At 45.6% G+C, this 16,090-nt stretch overlaps 1 protein-coding gene across 1 annotated transcript in view; it reads left to right on the forward strand.

Annotated features, from left to right (window-relative positions):
- The window catches only part of LOC128638889 (uncharacterized), a 43,328-nt gene extending 43,088 nt beyond the window's left edge, over nucleotides 1-240 (forward strand). Inside the window, exon 3 of the mRNA XM_053691016.1 lies at nucleotides 94-240. Within this exon, the coding sequence (XP_053546991.1) occupies nucleotides 94-240 (147 nt within the window). The remainder of the gene's footprint in view (nucleotides 1-93) is intronic.
- The last annotated feature ends 15,850 nt before the right edge of the window (nucleotides 241-16,090 follow it).

Genomic DNA, 16,090 nt, shown 5'->3' on the forward strand with positions numbered 1-16,090 from the left:
AATTTCTTTTTATAAATATATTACTATATTAATTGAAACAAAAAATAATAAAAATAGAGGTGCACCTGACAATTTCTAATGCTCTAATCAAAGGTGCAAGCAGGCCAAAAAACAATAACAAAAAATATATTAGGAAAGAACAAGTACCATGAAAAGTATTTGTCAAAGAAGGACCAAGGATGCACTGATGATAAACTTGCGCTTTATTACAAAAAGTGTGAGCTTATTGGGAGCAAGTAGGAAATTCAACCCCCACCAAGGTCACAAAACGTACATACTAATGATAATAAAACATATAAAATACCAACATCAAACTGTGTGGAAACTCTAAAGTCTCAATACTAAATGAGACCATCACCTAGGAAATACAATATATGAGTTCAATATAATACAGCCGACCAGAAAAAAAATCGGTCCTATTGCAATCCAAAGTGCATGTATAGGTCAAGGAGGGGCCCCAAAAGTAACAATGAATACAGAGAGTCCATAATCAATCAAGAACCAGGCACTCAAGTGTCATTCGACACGCACCGGTGTACAGTCACAGTTCTCTCTACATTCCAAATAAAGCAAGATGTTAACGTGACAAAGTAAAATCACTTGTACAGATCTCAAAGGTACCACCAAACTTCCCATATCATCAGATGGTTAGTAGAGACAATTGTCAATGTTGTAAAACATCCAGACAGGGGTGCAAGACTAATTCTAGCCGTACCTGACCTTCACAGCACGTCATCCGCCAACTAAGATGGAACTTCCAGTGCTTCCTTCTTAGTGCGGTCACTTGGCGTAGGTAGGTTGGCGTCTTCACTTGCCAATTGAAAACCCGCTTCTCAGATTAGCGTACAAACACAAAGCTATTACTATATTAAGATTATCTTTCTCCACTAAAAAAGAAAAACTTTTCAGCCAATCATAATGATTTGCATATGCAGACAAAGAAGTTTGTGGCTTGCTGTTGAGGAAAAATAGTCATTTTACTAATTTTATTTAAAAAAAATATTAATGAAAAAGTCTAGCTTTCAGAATAATTCTGTTTTTTGGAATTCCAGATTTGGTGATTTTTACCAATACCATGTTATGTGAACAGTTTATATGTAATGTTTTATGAATGAATATAAAACAACATATGACAGTTTATTTGATACTATTTGACTCAACTAATCTGCATACATGTTTTTAGGTGATATATCCTATATAATAAAAGGCCAAGTGTGTTTGTCCGAAGCTGTCATGCAGCGTAGAGACAGCACGAGGACAAACACACCTGGCCTTTGAGTCCCTACCTGAGCTGCGACAGAAGTGGACATGGCCAGCCATGAAGTGGGCGTGGCTGACCGGGAAGGGCCTGAAGGGGGCGTGACCGGGTGTGATGGGGGCATGGCCGGGCACGGTCTCTCACGCAAGATAGAGAAGAGAGAGATAGAGAGAGGGGGAGATAAAAAGAGAGGGGAGAGAGAGAGGAAGGAGAGAGCGAGAGAGAGAGAGAGGGAGGAGAGAGAGAGGAGAGAGAGAGAAAGGGGGGAGAGAGGGGGAGAGAGAGGGGGGAGAGAGAGAGGGGGGAGAGAGCGCACAAAAGAGAGGGGGAGAGAGCGCAAAAGAGAGGGGAGAGAGAGAGAGCACAAAAGAGAGGGGGGAGAGAGAGAGCATAAAAGAGAGGGGGAGAGAGAGCACAAAAGAAAGGGCGGAGAGAGCGCAAAAGAGAGGGGGAGAGAGAGCGCAAACGAAAGATGGGAGAGAGAGAGCGCAAAAGAGAGGGGGGAGAGAGAGCACAAAAGAGGGGAGAGAGAGCGCAAAAGAGAGAGGGGAGAGAGAGCAAAAGAGAGGGGAGGGAGAGAGCGCAAAAGAGAGGGGGAGAGAGAGAGCGCAAAAGAGAGAGGGGAGAGAGAGCGCAAAAGAGAGGGGGAGAGAGAGCGCAAAACTGAGGGGGAGGGAGCGCAAAAGAGAGGAGGAGAGAGAGAGCAGAAGAGGGGGGATAAAGAGAGGGAGAGAAACAGCAAAAGAGAGGGGGGAGAGTGCACAAAAGAGAAGGGGAGGGCGCAAAAGAGAGGGGGGAGAGAGAGCGCAAAAGAGAGGGGGAGAAAGAGAGCGCAAAAGAGAGGGGCGAAGAGCGCAAAAGAGAGGGGGAGAGAGAGCGCAAAAGAGAGGGGGGAGAAAGAGAGCGCAAAAGAGAGGGGGGAGAGAGAAAGCGCAAAAGAGAGGGGGGAAGAGCGCAAAAGAGAGGGGGAAGAGCGCAAAAGAGAGGGGGAAGAGAGCCCAAAAGAGAGAGGGGAGAGAGCGCAAAAAAGAGGGGCGGGGAGAGCGCAAAAGAGAGGGGAGAGAGAGAGCGCAAAAGAGAGGGGAGAGAGAGAGAGCGCAAAAGAGAGGGGGAGAGGGAGCGCAAAAGAGGGGGAGAGAGAGCGCAAAAGAGAGGGGGGAGAGAGAGCGCAAAAGAGAGGGGGAGAGAGAGAGCGCCAAAGTGAGGGGGAGAGAGAGAGCGCAAAAGAGAGGGGGAGAGAGAGAGCTCAAAAGAGAGGGGAGAGACCGCAAAAGAGAGGGGGAGAGAGAGAGCAAAAGAGAGGGGGGAGAGAGAGAGAGCAAAAGAGAGGGAGAGGGAGAGAGTGCAAGAGGTGGGACCGCTGTACTGCAAAAAATGGCCCATGTGAACGGGTTTTAGGACTAGTCATAACATAAAGTAACACAATTTCATGGTCATTGAGTACACTTTGACAAAATCAGTTAACAATTTAGCATTCATATTTCAAAGAGAAAACATATATCTGTTCCTCATGTAAACAAATACCAATATACTGTAAGTCATGGTGAATACAGAGAAAAATATTACAGATACGAAACCCTTTATCCATATTGCTTGAGACCTGAAAAGGTTTGGATTTGAATATTTGTATATAGGCATCTGTAAAATGGGGCAGCTTGCAAAGGGGATAGAACTAAGGGGGATATTTATCAAAGCCTCAACTATGCTGCATTTGCCGGCACCAACACGCTCGCCTAACATAGCCTAACATCGCGGCTGTGGACCTGAATACGATCACCATATTTATAAAAAAAGCCAGCAAAAAGCCGCGCACCAAGTACAGGGCGATGAGCATCGGACTGTTGTTAACTAGCAGTCATCGATCTCGCTGCTATTCGGCTTTTTCCCCAACTTTATTTATATCTTGTCACTAAACGCCGCCACTATACTAAAATTTTTAACCCCTATCCCGTCGCTGCTGGACCCTGCCGCCACCTAAATAAAAATATTAACCCCTATCCCGCCGCTCCAGGACCCCGCTGCCACCTAAATAAATATATTAACCCCTAAACCTCTGGCCTCCCACATCACTACCATTAACTAAACCTATTAACACCTAAACTGCCAGCCCCCACATCGCCATAAACTAAATTAAGCTATTAACCCCTAAACCTAACAACCCACTAACTTTACATTAAAATTACAACTCCCCTATCTTAAAATAAATTAAAACTTACCTTTACAATTAAAATACACTATATTAAACTATTAATTAACCTACCCTAACTATTATAATACAATTACATTAAACTAGCAATTAAATTAACTATATATAATATTACATATTAAAAAGCCCTAACCCTACTCAACTTACTTAAATATACTATTTAACCTTATTAAAAATTACTAAATTACAAAAAAAACATAATTTATGCTTACCTGATAAATTTATTTCTCTTGTAGTGTATCCAGTCCACGGATCATCCATTACTTATGGAATATATTCTCCTTCCCAACAGGAAGCTGCAAGAGTCCACCCACAGCAAAGCTGCTATATAGCTCCTCCCCTAACTGCCATATTCAGTCATTCGACCGAAAACATGCAGAGAAAGGAAAAACCATAGGGTGCAGTGGTGACTGTAGTTCAAATGAAAAAATTACCTGCCTTAAAGTGACAGGGCGGGCCGTGGACTGGATACACTACAAGAGAAATAAATTTATCAGGTAAGCATAAATTATGTTTTCTCTTGTTAAGTGTATCCAGTCCACGGATCATCCATTACTTATGGAATACCAATACCAAAGCTAAAGTACACGGATGATGGGAGGGACAAGGCAGGTACTTAAACGGAAGTTACCACTGCCTGTAAAAAACCCTTTGTTACAGAAGCATTAGTTATTTTGTTGTGAAGAAACTTATTTCCCAGCAGCAATGCCTGAACCAGCCAAGCCAGCGCCTAAGAAGGGCTCCAAGAAAACTGTAACAAGTATCATTTCATAAAGGGTTAACTCTGTTCAGTTTTGAGAAAACTATTTTCTGAGGCAGGTTTCCTAGCATATTGTGTACTGTAATTAAGTTTGTGATAAGCATTCACTGCTAGGTGATAAGAAGGACTCAATTGTTTTCTTGTATGTACTTGTTATCTGCGGTGGCCTGTCCAAGGGCTTTGTCTAAATGTGTGATGGGGGATTTTATGCTTCCCCCCCTGGGAGTGCCCTGTGTGCATGTAACCTAAATAAAAAGCAGGCTGGGCATCCCAGTCCTCAGTTCTTGGTTGTCCCTCAATCGCAGCATTGACTCGTTTTTGTGGGCAGAAGGGTATCCTAGCTGTACTACAGCTAAGGGGGATTATTCTACATTTGCGAGACTCATATAGAATACTATGGAAAGCAGTTTCTCCCCTCTTCAGCAATAGGAATCCAGGCTACTAAGCGGTCCATCTCTCAGCGAGACTAAGGGTAACCGTAACATTTGGCGGCAGCGGTGGGATTTTTCCTGGATTTCCTAGGAGAGGTACAGAACGGATGGAGAGCGCTTACGAAAAATTGAAGCGTACAACCCTAAAGGATTTACTTGAAAGCAGAGGGGGGTACGCCAGCAACCGGCCGAGGAGAGAGCTGATCGCAGAATTGACCGAACTGGATCAGAGCTTCACAATGGCGGAAACACCGACCACGATTAGTGACGAAAAAAACAGGATTGTTTGGGAGAGGCTCTCACTGTACGGGCCGAACCCCTCCATGGAATTGGTACAGCAGTTGATGGCGGAAGCGGACAAGGATATACGAGAGACTCGAGCCCACGAACTCAACCTAGCGAACGCACACCGCAATGCTGAAGCCCCGCAGGTAATCATCCCTGTCGAAAATGCTGGGAGGCCCAAGATACCCTATGCGGCATTTCGACCCTTCCTAGAGAGCGAGACAGGGATTGATGAATATTTGGCGGACTTCGAAAGGCAATGTGCCCTGCACCAGATTCCCAACAGGGAGTGGCCCACGATATTGTCTGGGAAACTATCCGGGCGAGCCCTGGAAGCCTTTCGTACTCTGGGTGCTGAGGAAGTGACACAGTATGAGCTAGTTAAGGAGACACTGTTGCGACGGTACGCAGTAACTCCGGACGCGTATCGCCGACAGTTTCGGGGCACGAAAAAGAAGCCTAACGATACCCATATGGAATGGGCGCACCGAATGCGGAGAGCGGCAAATCACTGGATGAGCGGAAGTAAAGCGGTGACTGGTGAGGAAATTTTACAATTGTTTCTCTTAGAACATTTTTATAATGGCATGGAACAGCAAGGGAAGGAATGGCTGCGAGACAGGCGACCTTCTACCTTAGAAGAAGCAGCCAAATTGGCCGATGAACATTATGACTCCCGTCTTCACGAACCCAGAGAGGTTTACCGTGCACCCCCTCGTGCTGAATTCCGAGCCCCGGTGCCCGCAGGGCCCGCCCGACACTCAGGACCACCCAATAACAGCTCTGAGCGTCCCAGACCGACTTGCCACCGATGCAAGCAACCAGGGCATTTCATGGCTAGCTGCCCCCTTAATACGCACCAGACACCCAGGAATTACAATTACCCCTCTGGGGCATATCGTCCGGCCCGGACCCTCTGTGTTAACCAAGAGGCCCCTATGGAGGAATATTTGGGGCCGCTTCACGAGGCGGACCCTGTATATGCTGCCTCAGATAACCGCCAGCACCATCGGCAGAAGGTATGGCTCGAGGGGCGATCTACCGAGGGATTGAGAGACACAGGGGCTACTATCACGCTGGTACAGAGTCATTTGGTGCCGGAGCACAAGCGATCTGGACAGACTGTGGCCGTTAGAGTGGCGGGGGGGGATGTGTACAAAATTCCAACAGCTAAAGTGCATCTTGATTGGGGAGCGGGAAAGGGGGCTGTGAACGTGGGCATAATGGATAATTTACCTGCCGAAGTACTACTGGGCAATGATTTGGGCCCCATGACTTCTGCCTATGCTCCAGTATGCAACAACGAGGCGGACCCAGTGACTACACGGGCCCAAGCCCGGACGGAGCGAGAACTCTCACCAGTGCGGGAGACACAGGTAAGACCTACCCCGACATTGCCTGACATGTTAGGCCCCATACCCTGGGACACCCCAGATGCTTTTGAGACAGAGTCTAAGACTGACCCGACCTTACAAAAGTACCGGGAACGAGCAGAGACCGGAGGGGGCGGGGCAGATAATGAAACATTCTTATGGGAAAAAGGGAAACTATACCGCTGGACAGAGAAAAGGGGACAGCGTAGGCGACAGCTGGTAGTGCCCCACAAATACCGTCAAGAAATCCTCAAGATAGGCCATGACATCCCCTTAGCAGGCCACCTAGCTGTAACCCGTACCCTACACCGCATTACTCACACGTTCTTTTGGCCAGGGGTACACGCCGACGTTAGAACTTACTGTAACACCTGCGATGTGTGTCAACGAGTAGGAAGGCGAGGCGATCACCCTAAAGCCCATCTAGTAAATATGCCCATTGTAGAGGAACCCTTCAGCCGGGTTGCTATTGACCTAGTGGGACCACTGGCTACCCCTAGTCCCTCCGGTAAGCGCTACATTCTTACCGTAGTGGACTACGCTACCAGGTACCCAGAGGCTGTCGCCCTATCCAACATACAAGCGGATACGGTAGCGAATGCACTAGTACAGGTGTTCTCCCGGGTAGGATTTCCAAAAGAAATCCTATCCGACCGAGGCACCCAATTTACGGCTGAATTGACCCAACAACTCTGGCAGGTTTGCAAAATTAAGTCCCTCCTGAGCTCCCCATACCACCCCCAGACGAACGGGCTGTGTGAGAGGTTCAATGGGACCCTCAAGCAAATGCTCAAGACGTTCACTCAGGAATACCGAGACTGGGAACGCTTCCTGCCGCACCTCCTTTTTGCTTATCGGGAGGTGCCCCAGGAAACGACAGGGTTCTCTCCCTTCGAGTTGCTCTACGGAAGAAAGGTACGGGGACCCCTAAACCTGATCCGGGAGCACTGGGAGGGAGAGATGGAGACTGACGGTGTCCCCATTGTGCCATACGTGCTGGAACTCAGGGACCGAATGGAGCAATTAGCCAAATCCGTGCGGGCTAATCTCCAGTCGGCCCAGAGAAGACAGTAAGTATGGTACGATCGGGGGGCCCGAAAGAGAATCTTTACCATAGGACAAAAGGTGTTAGTACTTAAGCCGGTGAAGACAGACAAATTGCAGGCGTCCTGGCAGGGCCCCTACCAGATCGTAGAGAAAAGGGGAGACACCACTTATGTGATAGCTAGCTGCCACGACAACAATCTTAGAAAGACATTCCATGTAAACATGCTCAAGGAATATTTTGAGCGACCAGAGAACGTGACGGCCGTATGTTGTTCCCCTCAGGAAGGCCCCGACAGTCTACCCATTCCAGACCTATTAGAAAAGAGTCTCCCCACAGGTATAGTGGCTCAGGTTCAGATAGGAGACCGACTTAGCCCCACTGAAAGGGAGCAGCTCAACCAACTCCTACAGTCCAAACACCTCACCTTCTCCCCGAAGCCAGGGTACACTACTTTAACCACCCACCAGGTAGATACTCCGGGACAAGCTCCCTTGCGCCAGGCTCCGTACCGAATCCCCGAAGCAGTTAGGATAGGAATGAAGAAGGAGATCGATGAGATGCTCCAACTCGGGGTAATTGAGCCCTCCGATAGTCCCTGGGCCTCCCCAGTTGTCTTGGTGCCCAAGAAAGATGGGACCACCCGGTTCTGCGTAGACTATCGGAGGCTCAATGAAAAGACCGTGACGGACGCTTACCCTATGCCCAGGGTAGACGAGCTACTCGATCGTATAGCCAGGGGAAATTACCTGACCACTATTGACCTCTGCAAAGGTTACTGGCAGATTCCCCTGGCCCCGGAGGCTATCCCCAAGTCAGCATTCGTCACCCCATTCGGCTTATATCAGTTTAGGGTAATGCCGTTTGGGATGAAGAATGCCCCAGCTACATTCCAGCGCTTGGTGGATAGGCTCCTGGATGGCTTCCAGAGTTTTGCTTGCGCCTACCTGGACGACATAGCGATCCACAGTGAGTCATGGGAGGACCACTTAGCTCACATAGGAATGGTTCTGGATCAGATCCGGGCTGCTGGCCTGACTCTGAAGCCAGAAAAATGCCACTTTGGGATGGCCGAGGTACAGTACCTGGGTCACCGGGTGGGGTGTGGAAAGCAGCGACCAGAGCCGGCCAAGATAGAAGCTGTCGCCAATTGGCCCACCCCCATCACTAAGACTCAGGTCCTAGCCTTCCTGGGCACGGCAGGGTACTATAGACGGTTCGTACCAGACTACAGCACACTTGCCAAACCCCTGACTGACTTGACCAAGAAGAACTTACCTCGACAGGTCCTGTGGTCTCCCCACTGTGAAACGGCTTTCCAGGCTCTCAAAAATGCTCTAATTAACGCTCCTGTCTTGGCGGCTCCAGCCCTTAACAAACGTTTTATCGTCCACACAGATGCTTCCATGTTCGGGCTGGGAGCCGTCCTCAGCCAAGTAGGCGAAGATGGAGGGGAGCATCCAGTTGCCTACATCAGCCGGAAGCTCCTGCCCCGCGAAGTCAGCTATGCAGCGGTCGAAAAGGAGTGTTTGGCTTTGGTGTGGGCATTAAAGAAATTGACTCCCTATTTATATGGGCAGGAGTTCACTCTGGTCACCGACCATAACCCGTTGGTGTGGCTGAACCGGGTCTCTGGAGATAATGGCAGGCTATTACGTTGGAGTTTATCGTTGCAACCCTTCAATTTCACCATTACTTACAGACCTGGGAAACAGAATGGCAACGCCGACGGGTTGTCCAGACAAACCGACCTCAGCCCCGCATAACCAGCGGTCTGGACAGCCTTAGTCTGCCCCGAAAAGGGGTCAGACCGTGTCTGCCAGAGTGTTCCACAGAAAGGGAGCACTGTTACAGAAGCATTAGTTATTTTGTTGTGAAGAAACTTATTTCCCAGCAGCAATGCCTGAACCAGCCAAGCCAGCGCCTAAGAAGGGCTCCAAGAAAACTGTAACAAGTATCATTTCATAAAGGGTTAACTCTGTTCAGTTTTGAGAAAACTATTTTCTGAGGCAGGTTTCCTAGCATATTGTGTACTGTAATTAAGTTTGTGATAAGCATTCACTGCTAGGTGATAAGAAGGACTCAATTGTTTTCTTGTATGTACTTGTTATCTGCGGTGGCCTGTCCAAGGGCTTTGTCTAAATGTGTGATGGGGGATTTTATGCTTCCCCCCCTGGGAGTGCCCTGTGTGCATGTAACCTAAATAAAAAGCAGGCTGGGCATCCCAGTCCTCAGTTCTTGGTTGTCCCTCAATCGCAGCGTTGACTCGTTTTTGTGGGCAGAAGGGTATCCTAGCTGTACTACAGCTAAGGGGGATTATTCTACATTTGCGAGACTCATATAGAATACTATGGAAAGCAGTTTCTCCCCTCTTCAGCAATAGGAATCCAGGCTACTAAGCGGTCCATCTCTCAGCGAGACTAAGGGTAACCGTAACACCCTTTCTCCCAAAAATAGCCTCTGAAGAAGCAAGGTATCAAATTTGTTAAATTTGAAAAGTATGAAGCGCAGACCAAGACTCCGTCTTGTAAATCTGTTCAACAGAAGCCACATTTAAAAAAGGCCCAAGTGAAAACCACAGCTCTAGTAGAATGAGCTGTAATCCCTTCAGGAGGCTGCTGTCCAGCAGTCTCATAAGCTAAATGAATTATGCTTTTTAACCAAAAAGACAGAGAGGCTGCTGAAGTCTTTTGACCTCTCCTCTGTCCAGAATAGACAACAAACAAGGTGAACGTTTGATGAAAACTGTAGTAGCTTGTAAGTAAAACTTTAAAGCACAAACCACGTCCAATATTGTGTAATAGACGTTCCTTCTTTGAGGAAGGATTAGGATACAAGCATGGAACAACTATCTCTTGAGTGATGTACTTGTTAGATACCACCTTAGGAAAAAACCCAGGTTGGTACGCAGGACTACCTTATCCGTACGAAGGACCAGATAAGGAGAATCACATTGTAACACAGATAACTTGGAGACTCTACGAGTCGAGGAATTAGCTACCCAAAAGGAACTTTCCAAGATAAAGATTGATATCTATGGAACAAAAAAGGTTCAAACGGAACTTCTTGAAGAACCTTAAGAATCAGGTTTAAGCTCCATGGCGGAGCAACAGTTTTAAACACAGGCTTGGATCTAACCAAAGCCTGACCAAATGCCTGAACGTCTAGAATACCTGCCAGACGCTTGTGCAAAAAAAATAGACAGAGTAAAAATCTGTCCCCTTTTAAGGAATTAGCTGACAACCCTTTTCTCAAAAACATCTTGGAGAAAAGATAATATCCTGGGAATCCAGACTTTACTCCATGAGTAACCCTTGGATTCATAACAATCAGATATTTACACCATATCTATGTTCAATTTTCCTAGAGACAGGCTTTCATGTCTGTATTAAGGTATCAATGACTGACTCGGAGAAGCCATGCTTTGATAACATCAAGCGTTCAGTCTCCAGGCAGTCCATCTCAGATTGATTCTATTTAGATGGTTGAAAGGACCCTGAGGTAGAGGGACCTGTCTCTGAAGCAGAGACCGTGATGGAAAGGATGACATGTCCACCAGATCTGCATACCAGGTCCTGCGTGGCTACGCAGGCGCTGTCAAAAACACCAAAGCCCTCTCCTGCTTGGTCTTGACCTCCGGAGGAAATCCCACTCCCCCGGAAGACGACTTAGAAAATCCACCTCCCAGTTCTCAACACCTGGGATATGGATAGCTGATAGACAAGAGTGAGTCTCTGTCCAGTAAATTATTGTAAGACTTCTAACATCGCTAGGGAACTTCTGTTCCCCCTTGATGGCTGATGTAAGCCACAGTCGTGTATATTGTCCGACTGAGTATGATGTACCTCAGAGTTGCTAACTGAGGCCAAGTCTGAAGAGCATGGAATATCACTCCCAGTTCCAGAATATTTATTAGAAGGAGGGTCTCCTCCTAAGTCCACTATCCCTGAGCCTTCAGGGAGTTCCAGACTACATCCCAACCTAAAAGGCTGGCATCTATTGTAACAATTGTCCCATCTGACCTGCGGAAGGTCATACCCTTGGACAGATGGACCCGACATAGTCACCAGAGAAGAGAATCTCTGGTCTCTTGGTCCAGGTTTAACAGGGGGACAAATCTGTGTAATCCCCGTTCCTCTGACTGAGCATGCATAGTTGCAGCGGTCTGAAATGTAGACGTGCAAACGGTACTATGTCCCTTGCCGCTACCATTAAGCCGATTTCATTCATGTACTGAGCCACCGAAGGGCGCGGATGGGATGAAAAAAACACGGCAGAAATTTAGAAACTTTGACAACCTGGACTCCGTCAGGTAAATTTTCATTTCTACAGAATCTATCAGAGTCCCTAGGAGGGAAACCCTTGAGATTGGGGATAGAGAACTCTTTCCTTGTTCACTTTCCACCCATGTGATCTCAGAAATGCCAGTACTACGTCCGTATGAGACTGGGCAATTTGGATGTTTGACGCCTGTATCAGGATGTCGTCTAAATAAGGGGCCACTTCTATGCCCCGCGGTCTAAGGACCGCCAAAGCGACCCCAGAACCTCCATAAAGATTCTTGGGGCTGTAGATATCCCAAAGGAAAGAGCTACAAACTGGTAATGCCTGTCTAGAAAGGCAAATCTGAAAAACGATGGTGATCTTTATGCATCACAATGTGAGGATAAGCATCCTTCAAATCCATTGTAGTCCTCTATTGACTCTCCTGGATCATAGTTAAGATGGTACGAATAGTTTCCATCTTAAATGACGGAATTCTGAGGAATTTGTTTAAGATCTTTAGATCCAAAATAGGTCTGAAGGTTCCCTCTCCTTGGGAACCACAAACAGATTTGAGTAAAAACTCTGTCCCTGTTCCTCTCTTGGAACTGGATGGATCTCGTACACAATGTAAGAATGCCTCCTTCTTTATCTGGTTTGCAGATAATTGTGAAAGGCGAAATCTCCCCTTTTTTTGGGGGGGAATCTTTGAAATCCAGAAGATATCTCTGGGATATAAATTCCAATGCCTAAGGATCCTGGGCATCTCTTGCCCACGCCTGGGCAAAGAATGAAAGTCTGCCCCCTATAGGATCCGTTACCGGATAGGGGTCCGTTCCTTCATGCTGCCTTATCTTTGTTCCAGGTCCGATTGTCTCCAGACCGCCTTGGACTGAGCAAAAATTCCCTCTTGTTTTGCCTTAGAGGAAGAGGATGCCACACCTGCCCTGAAGTTTTTAAAAGGTACGAAAATTTTTTTTTTTTTTTTTTTTCCCTTGATTTAGACCTATCCTGAGGAAGGGCATGACCTTTTCCTCCAGTGATATAAGCAATAATCTCCTTCAAACCAGGCCCGAATAGGGTCTGCCCCTTGAAGGGAAGTTAAGTAGCTTATTTATTAAAGTCACGACAGCTGACCATGATATAAGCCATAGCGCTCTGCGCGCCAGTATAGTAAAAAACAGAATTCTTAGCCGTTAGTCTAGTCAAATGAACAAGGCATCAGAAAACAAAGGAATTGGCTAGCATAAGCTTGTCAAATATATTCATCCAATGGAGTCGCTTAACTGTAAAGCCTCATCAAGAGACTCAACCCAGAACGCCGCAGCAGCAGTGACAGAAGCAATGTATGCAAGGGGCTGCAGGATAAAACCCTGTTGAATAAACATTTTTTATCCATTGGATCTAAAAAGCACAACTGTCCTCGTCAGAGGTAGTGGTACGCTTAGCTAGAGTAGAAACTCTTCTCTCCACCTTAGGAACTGTCTGCCAGAAGTCCCGTGTGGTGGTAACTATTAGAAAACATTCTTCTAAAAAATAGGAGGGAAGAGAACGGCACACCTGGTCTATCCCATTCCTTATTAAAAAAAATTTTTAGTAAACCTCTTTAGGTATTGGAAAAACATCAGTACACACCGGCACTGCATATTATTTATCCAGTCTACACAATTTCTCTGGCCCTGCGATTGTACACATTCATTCAGAGCAGCCAAAGCCTCCCTGAGCAACAAGTGGAGGTTCTCAAGCATAAATTTTAAATGTAGAAATATCAGAATCAGGTTAAATCATCTTCCCTGAGTCAAAAAAAAAAAAAAAAAAAAATCACCCACAGACTAAGCATATTGTGAGGTAGTATCATACATGGTTCTTAAAGCGTCTGTATGCTCTGTATCTACCCCCAGAGCTAACTGCTTTCCTTTAATTTCAGGTAGTCTGACTAATACTGCTGCCAGAATATTATTCACCACCTTTGCCATGTCTTGTAAAATAAACGCTATGGGCGCCCTTGATGTACTTGGCGCCATTTGAGCGTGAGTCCCTGAAGCGGGAGTCGAAGGGTCTGACACGTGGGGAGAGTTAGTCGGCATAACTTTCCCCTCGACAGAATCCCCTGGTAAAGAAACGCTATGGGTGCCCTTGATGTACTTGGCGCCATTTGAGCGTGAGTCCCTAAAGCGGGAGTCAAAAGGTCTGACACGTGGGGAGAGTTAGTCGGCATAACTACCCCCACGACAGAATCCTCTGGTGATAATGTTTTTAAAGACAAAAAATTATCTTTATTGTTTAACATGAAATCAGTACATCTGGTACACATTCTAAGATGGGGTTCCACCATGGCTTTAAAACATAATGAACACAGAGCTTCCTCTATGTCAGACATGTTAGAACAGACTAATAATGAGACTAGTAAGCTTGGAAAACACTTTAAATCAAGTTAACAAGCAAATATATAAAACGTTACTGTGCCTTTAAGAGAAACAAATTTTGCCAAAATTTGAAATAACAGTGAAAAAAGGCAGTTAAACTAACAAAATTTTTACAGTGTATGTAACAAGTTAGCAGAGCATTGCACCCACTTGCAAATGGATGATTAACCCCTTAATACAAAAAACAGATTAACAAAACGAAAAATATGTTTTAAACAGTCATAACAGCTCCTACTTTTGAAGCCCTTTTGAGCCCTTCAGAGATGTCCTATAGCATGCAGGGGACTGCTGAGGGAAGCTGAATGTCACTGTTTGTAATTTTAACTGCACCAACTGTAACTTTTATACTATAACAGTGGAAAGCCTCAGGAAACTGTTTCTATGCAAAATTTAAGCCAGCCATGTGGAAAAAACTTAGGCCCCAATAAGTTTTATCACCAAACATATGTTAAAAAACGATTAAACATGCCAGCAAACGTTTTAAAACACATTTTACAAGAGTATGTATCTCTATTAATAAGCCTGATACCAGTCGCTATCGCTGCATTTAAGGCTTTACTTACATTACTTCGGTATCAGCAGTATTTTCTTAGTCAATTCCATTCCTAGAAAAATATTTTACTGCACATACCTTATCTGCAGGAAAACCTGCACGCCATTCCCCCTCTGAAGTACCTCACTCCTCAGAATGTGTGAGAACAGCAAATGGATCTTAGTTACGTCTGCTAAGATCATAGAAAAACGCAGGCAGATTCTTCTTCCAAATACTGCCTGAGATAAACAGCACACTCCGGTGCCATTTAAAAATAACAAACTTTTGATTGAAGAATAAACTAAGTAGAAAGCACCACAGACTCTCACAACCTCCTATCTATGTTGAGGCTTGCAAGAGAATGACTGAATATGGCAGTTAGGGGAGGAGCTATATAGCAGCTTTGCTGTGGGTGGACTCTTGCAGCTTCCTGTTGGGAAGGAGAATATATTCCATAAGTAATGGATGATCCGTGGACTGGATACACTTAACAAGAGAAAGCTAAATTACAAAAACAAACACACACTAAGTTACAAAAAAAACAAACACTAAGTTAAAAAAAAAAACAGTATCAAAAATAAAGACGAATTACACCTAATGTAATAGCCCAATCAAAATAAAAAAGCCCCCTCAAAATAAAAAAACCCCTAGCCTAAAATAAACTACCAATGGCCCTTAAAAAGGCCTTTTGCGGGGCATTGCCCCAAAGAAATCAGCTCTTTTACCTGTAAAAAAAAATACAAACACACCCAACAGTAAAACCCACCACCCTCCCAACCAACCCCCCCAAATAAAAAGCCTATCTAAAAAACCTAAGCTCCCCATTGCCCTGAAAAGGGCATTTGTATGGGCATTGCCCTTAAAAGGGCATTTGGCTCTTTTACCTGCCCAGACCCTACTCTAAAAATAAAACTCACCCAAAAAAACCTTAAATAAACCTAACACTAACCCCCGACGATACACTTACAGTTTTTTAAGTTCTGCTTGAAGGATCCATCCAGCCAGCAAGAAGCCTTCATCCGGGCGGCAAAAAGTCTTCATCCATGCGTCCTCTTCTATCTTCATCCATCCGGCTCGGAGCGGGTCCATCCTGAAGACATCATGCGCAGCGCTCCTCTTCAATACGGTCACCGCCTTTTCAGGGCAATGTGGAGCTTAGGTTTTTTAGATAGGCCTTTTATTTGGGGGGGTTGGTTGGGTGGGTGGTGGGTTTTACTGTTGGGGGGTGTTTGTATCTTTTTTTTACAGGTAAAAGAGCAGATTTCTTTGGGGCAATTCCCTGCAAAAGGCCCTTTCATAGGCCATTGGTAGTTTACTGTAGGCTAGGGTTTTTTATTTTGGGGGGGCTTTTTTATTTTGATAGGGCTATTAGATTAGGTGTAATTAATTTTTATTTTTGATACTGTGGTTTGTTTGTTTGTTTTTTGTAACTTAGTGTTTGTTTGTTTTTTGTAATTTAGCGGGGTTTTTTTTGTAATTTAGTAATTTTTAATAAGGTTAAATAAAATATT

This window comes from Bombina bombina, chromosome 8 (genome assembly GCF_027579735.1).
Source record: "Bombina bombina isolate aBomBom1 chromosome 8, aBomBom1.pri, whole genome shotgun sequence".
Taxonomy (NCBI): Eukaryota; Metazoa; Chordata; class Amphibia; order Anura; family Bombinatoridae; genus Bombina; species Bombina bombina.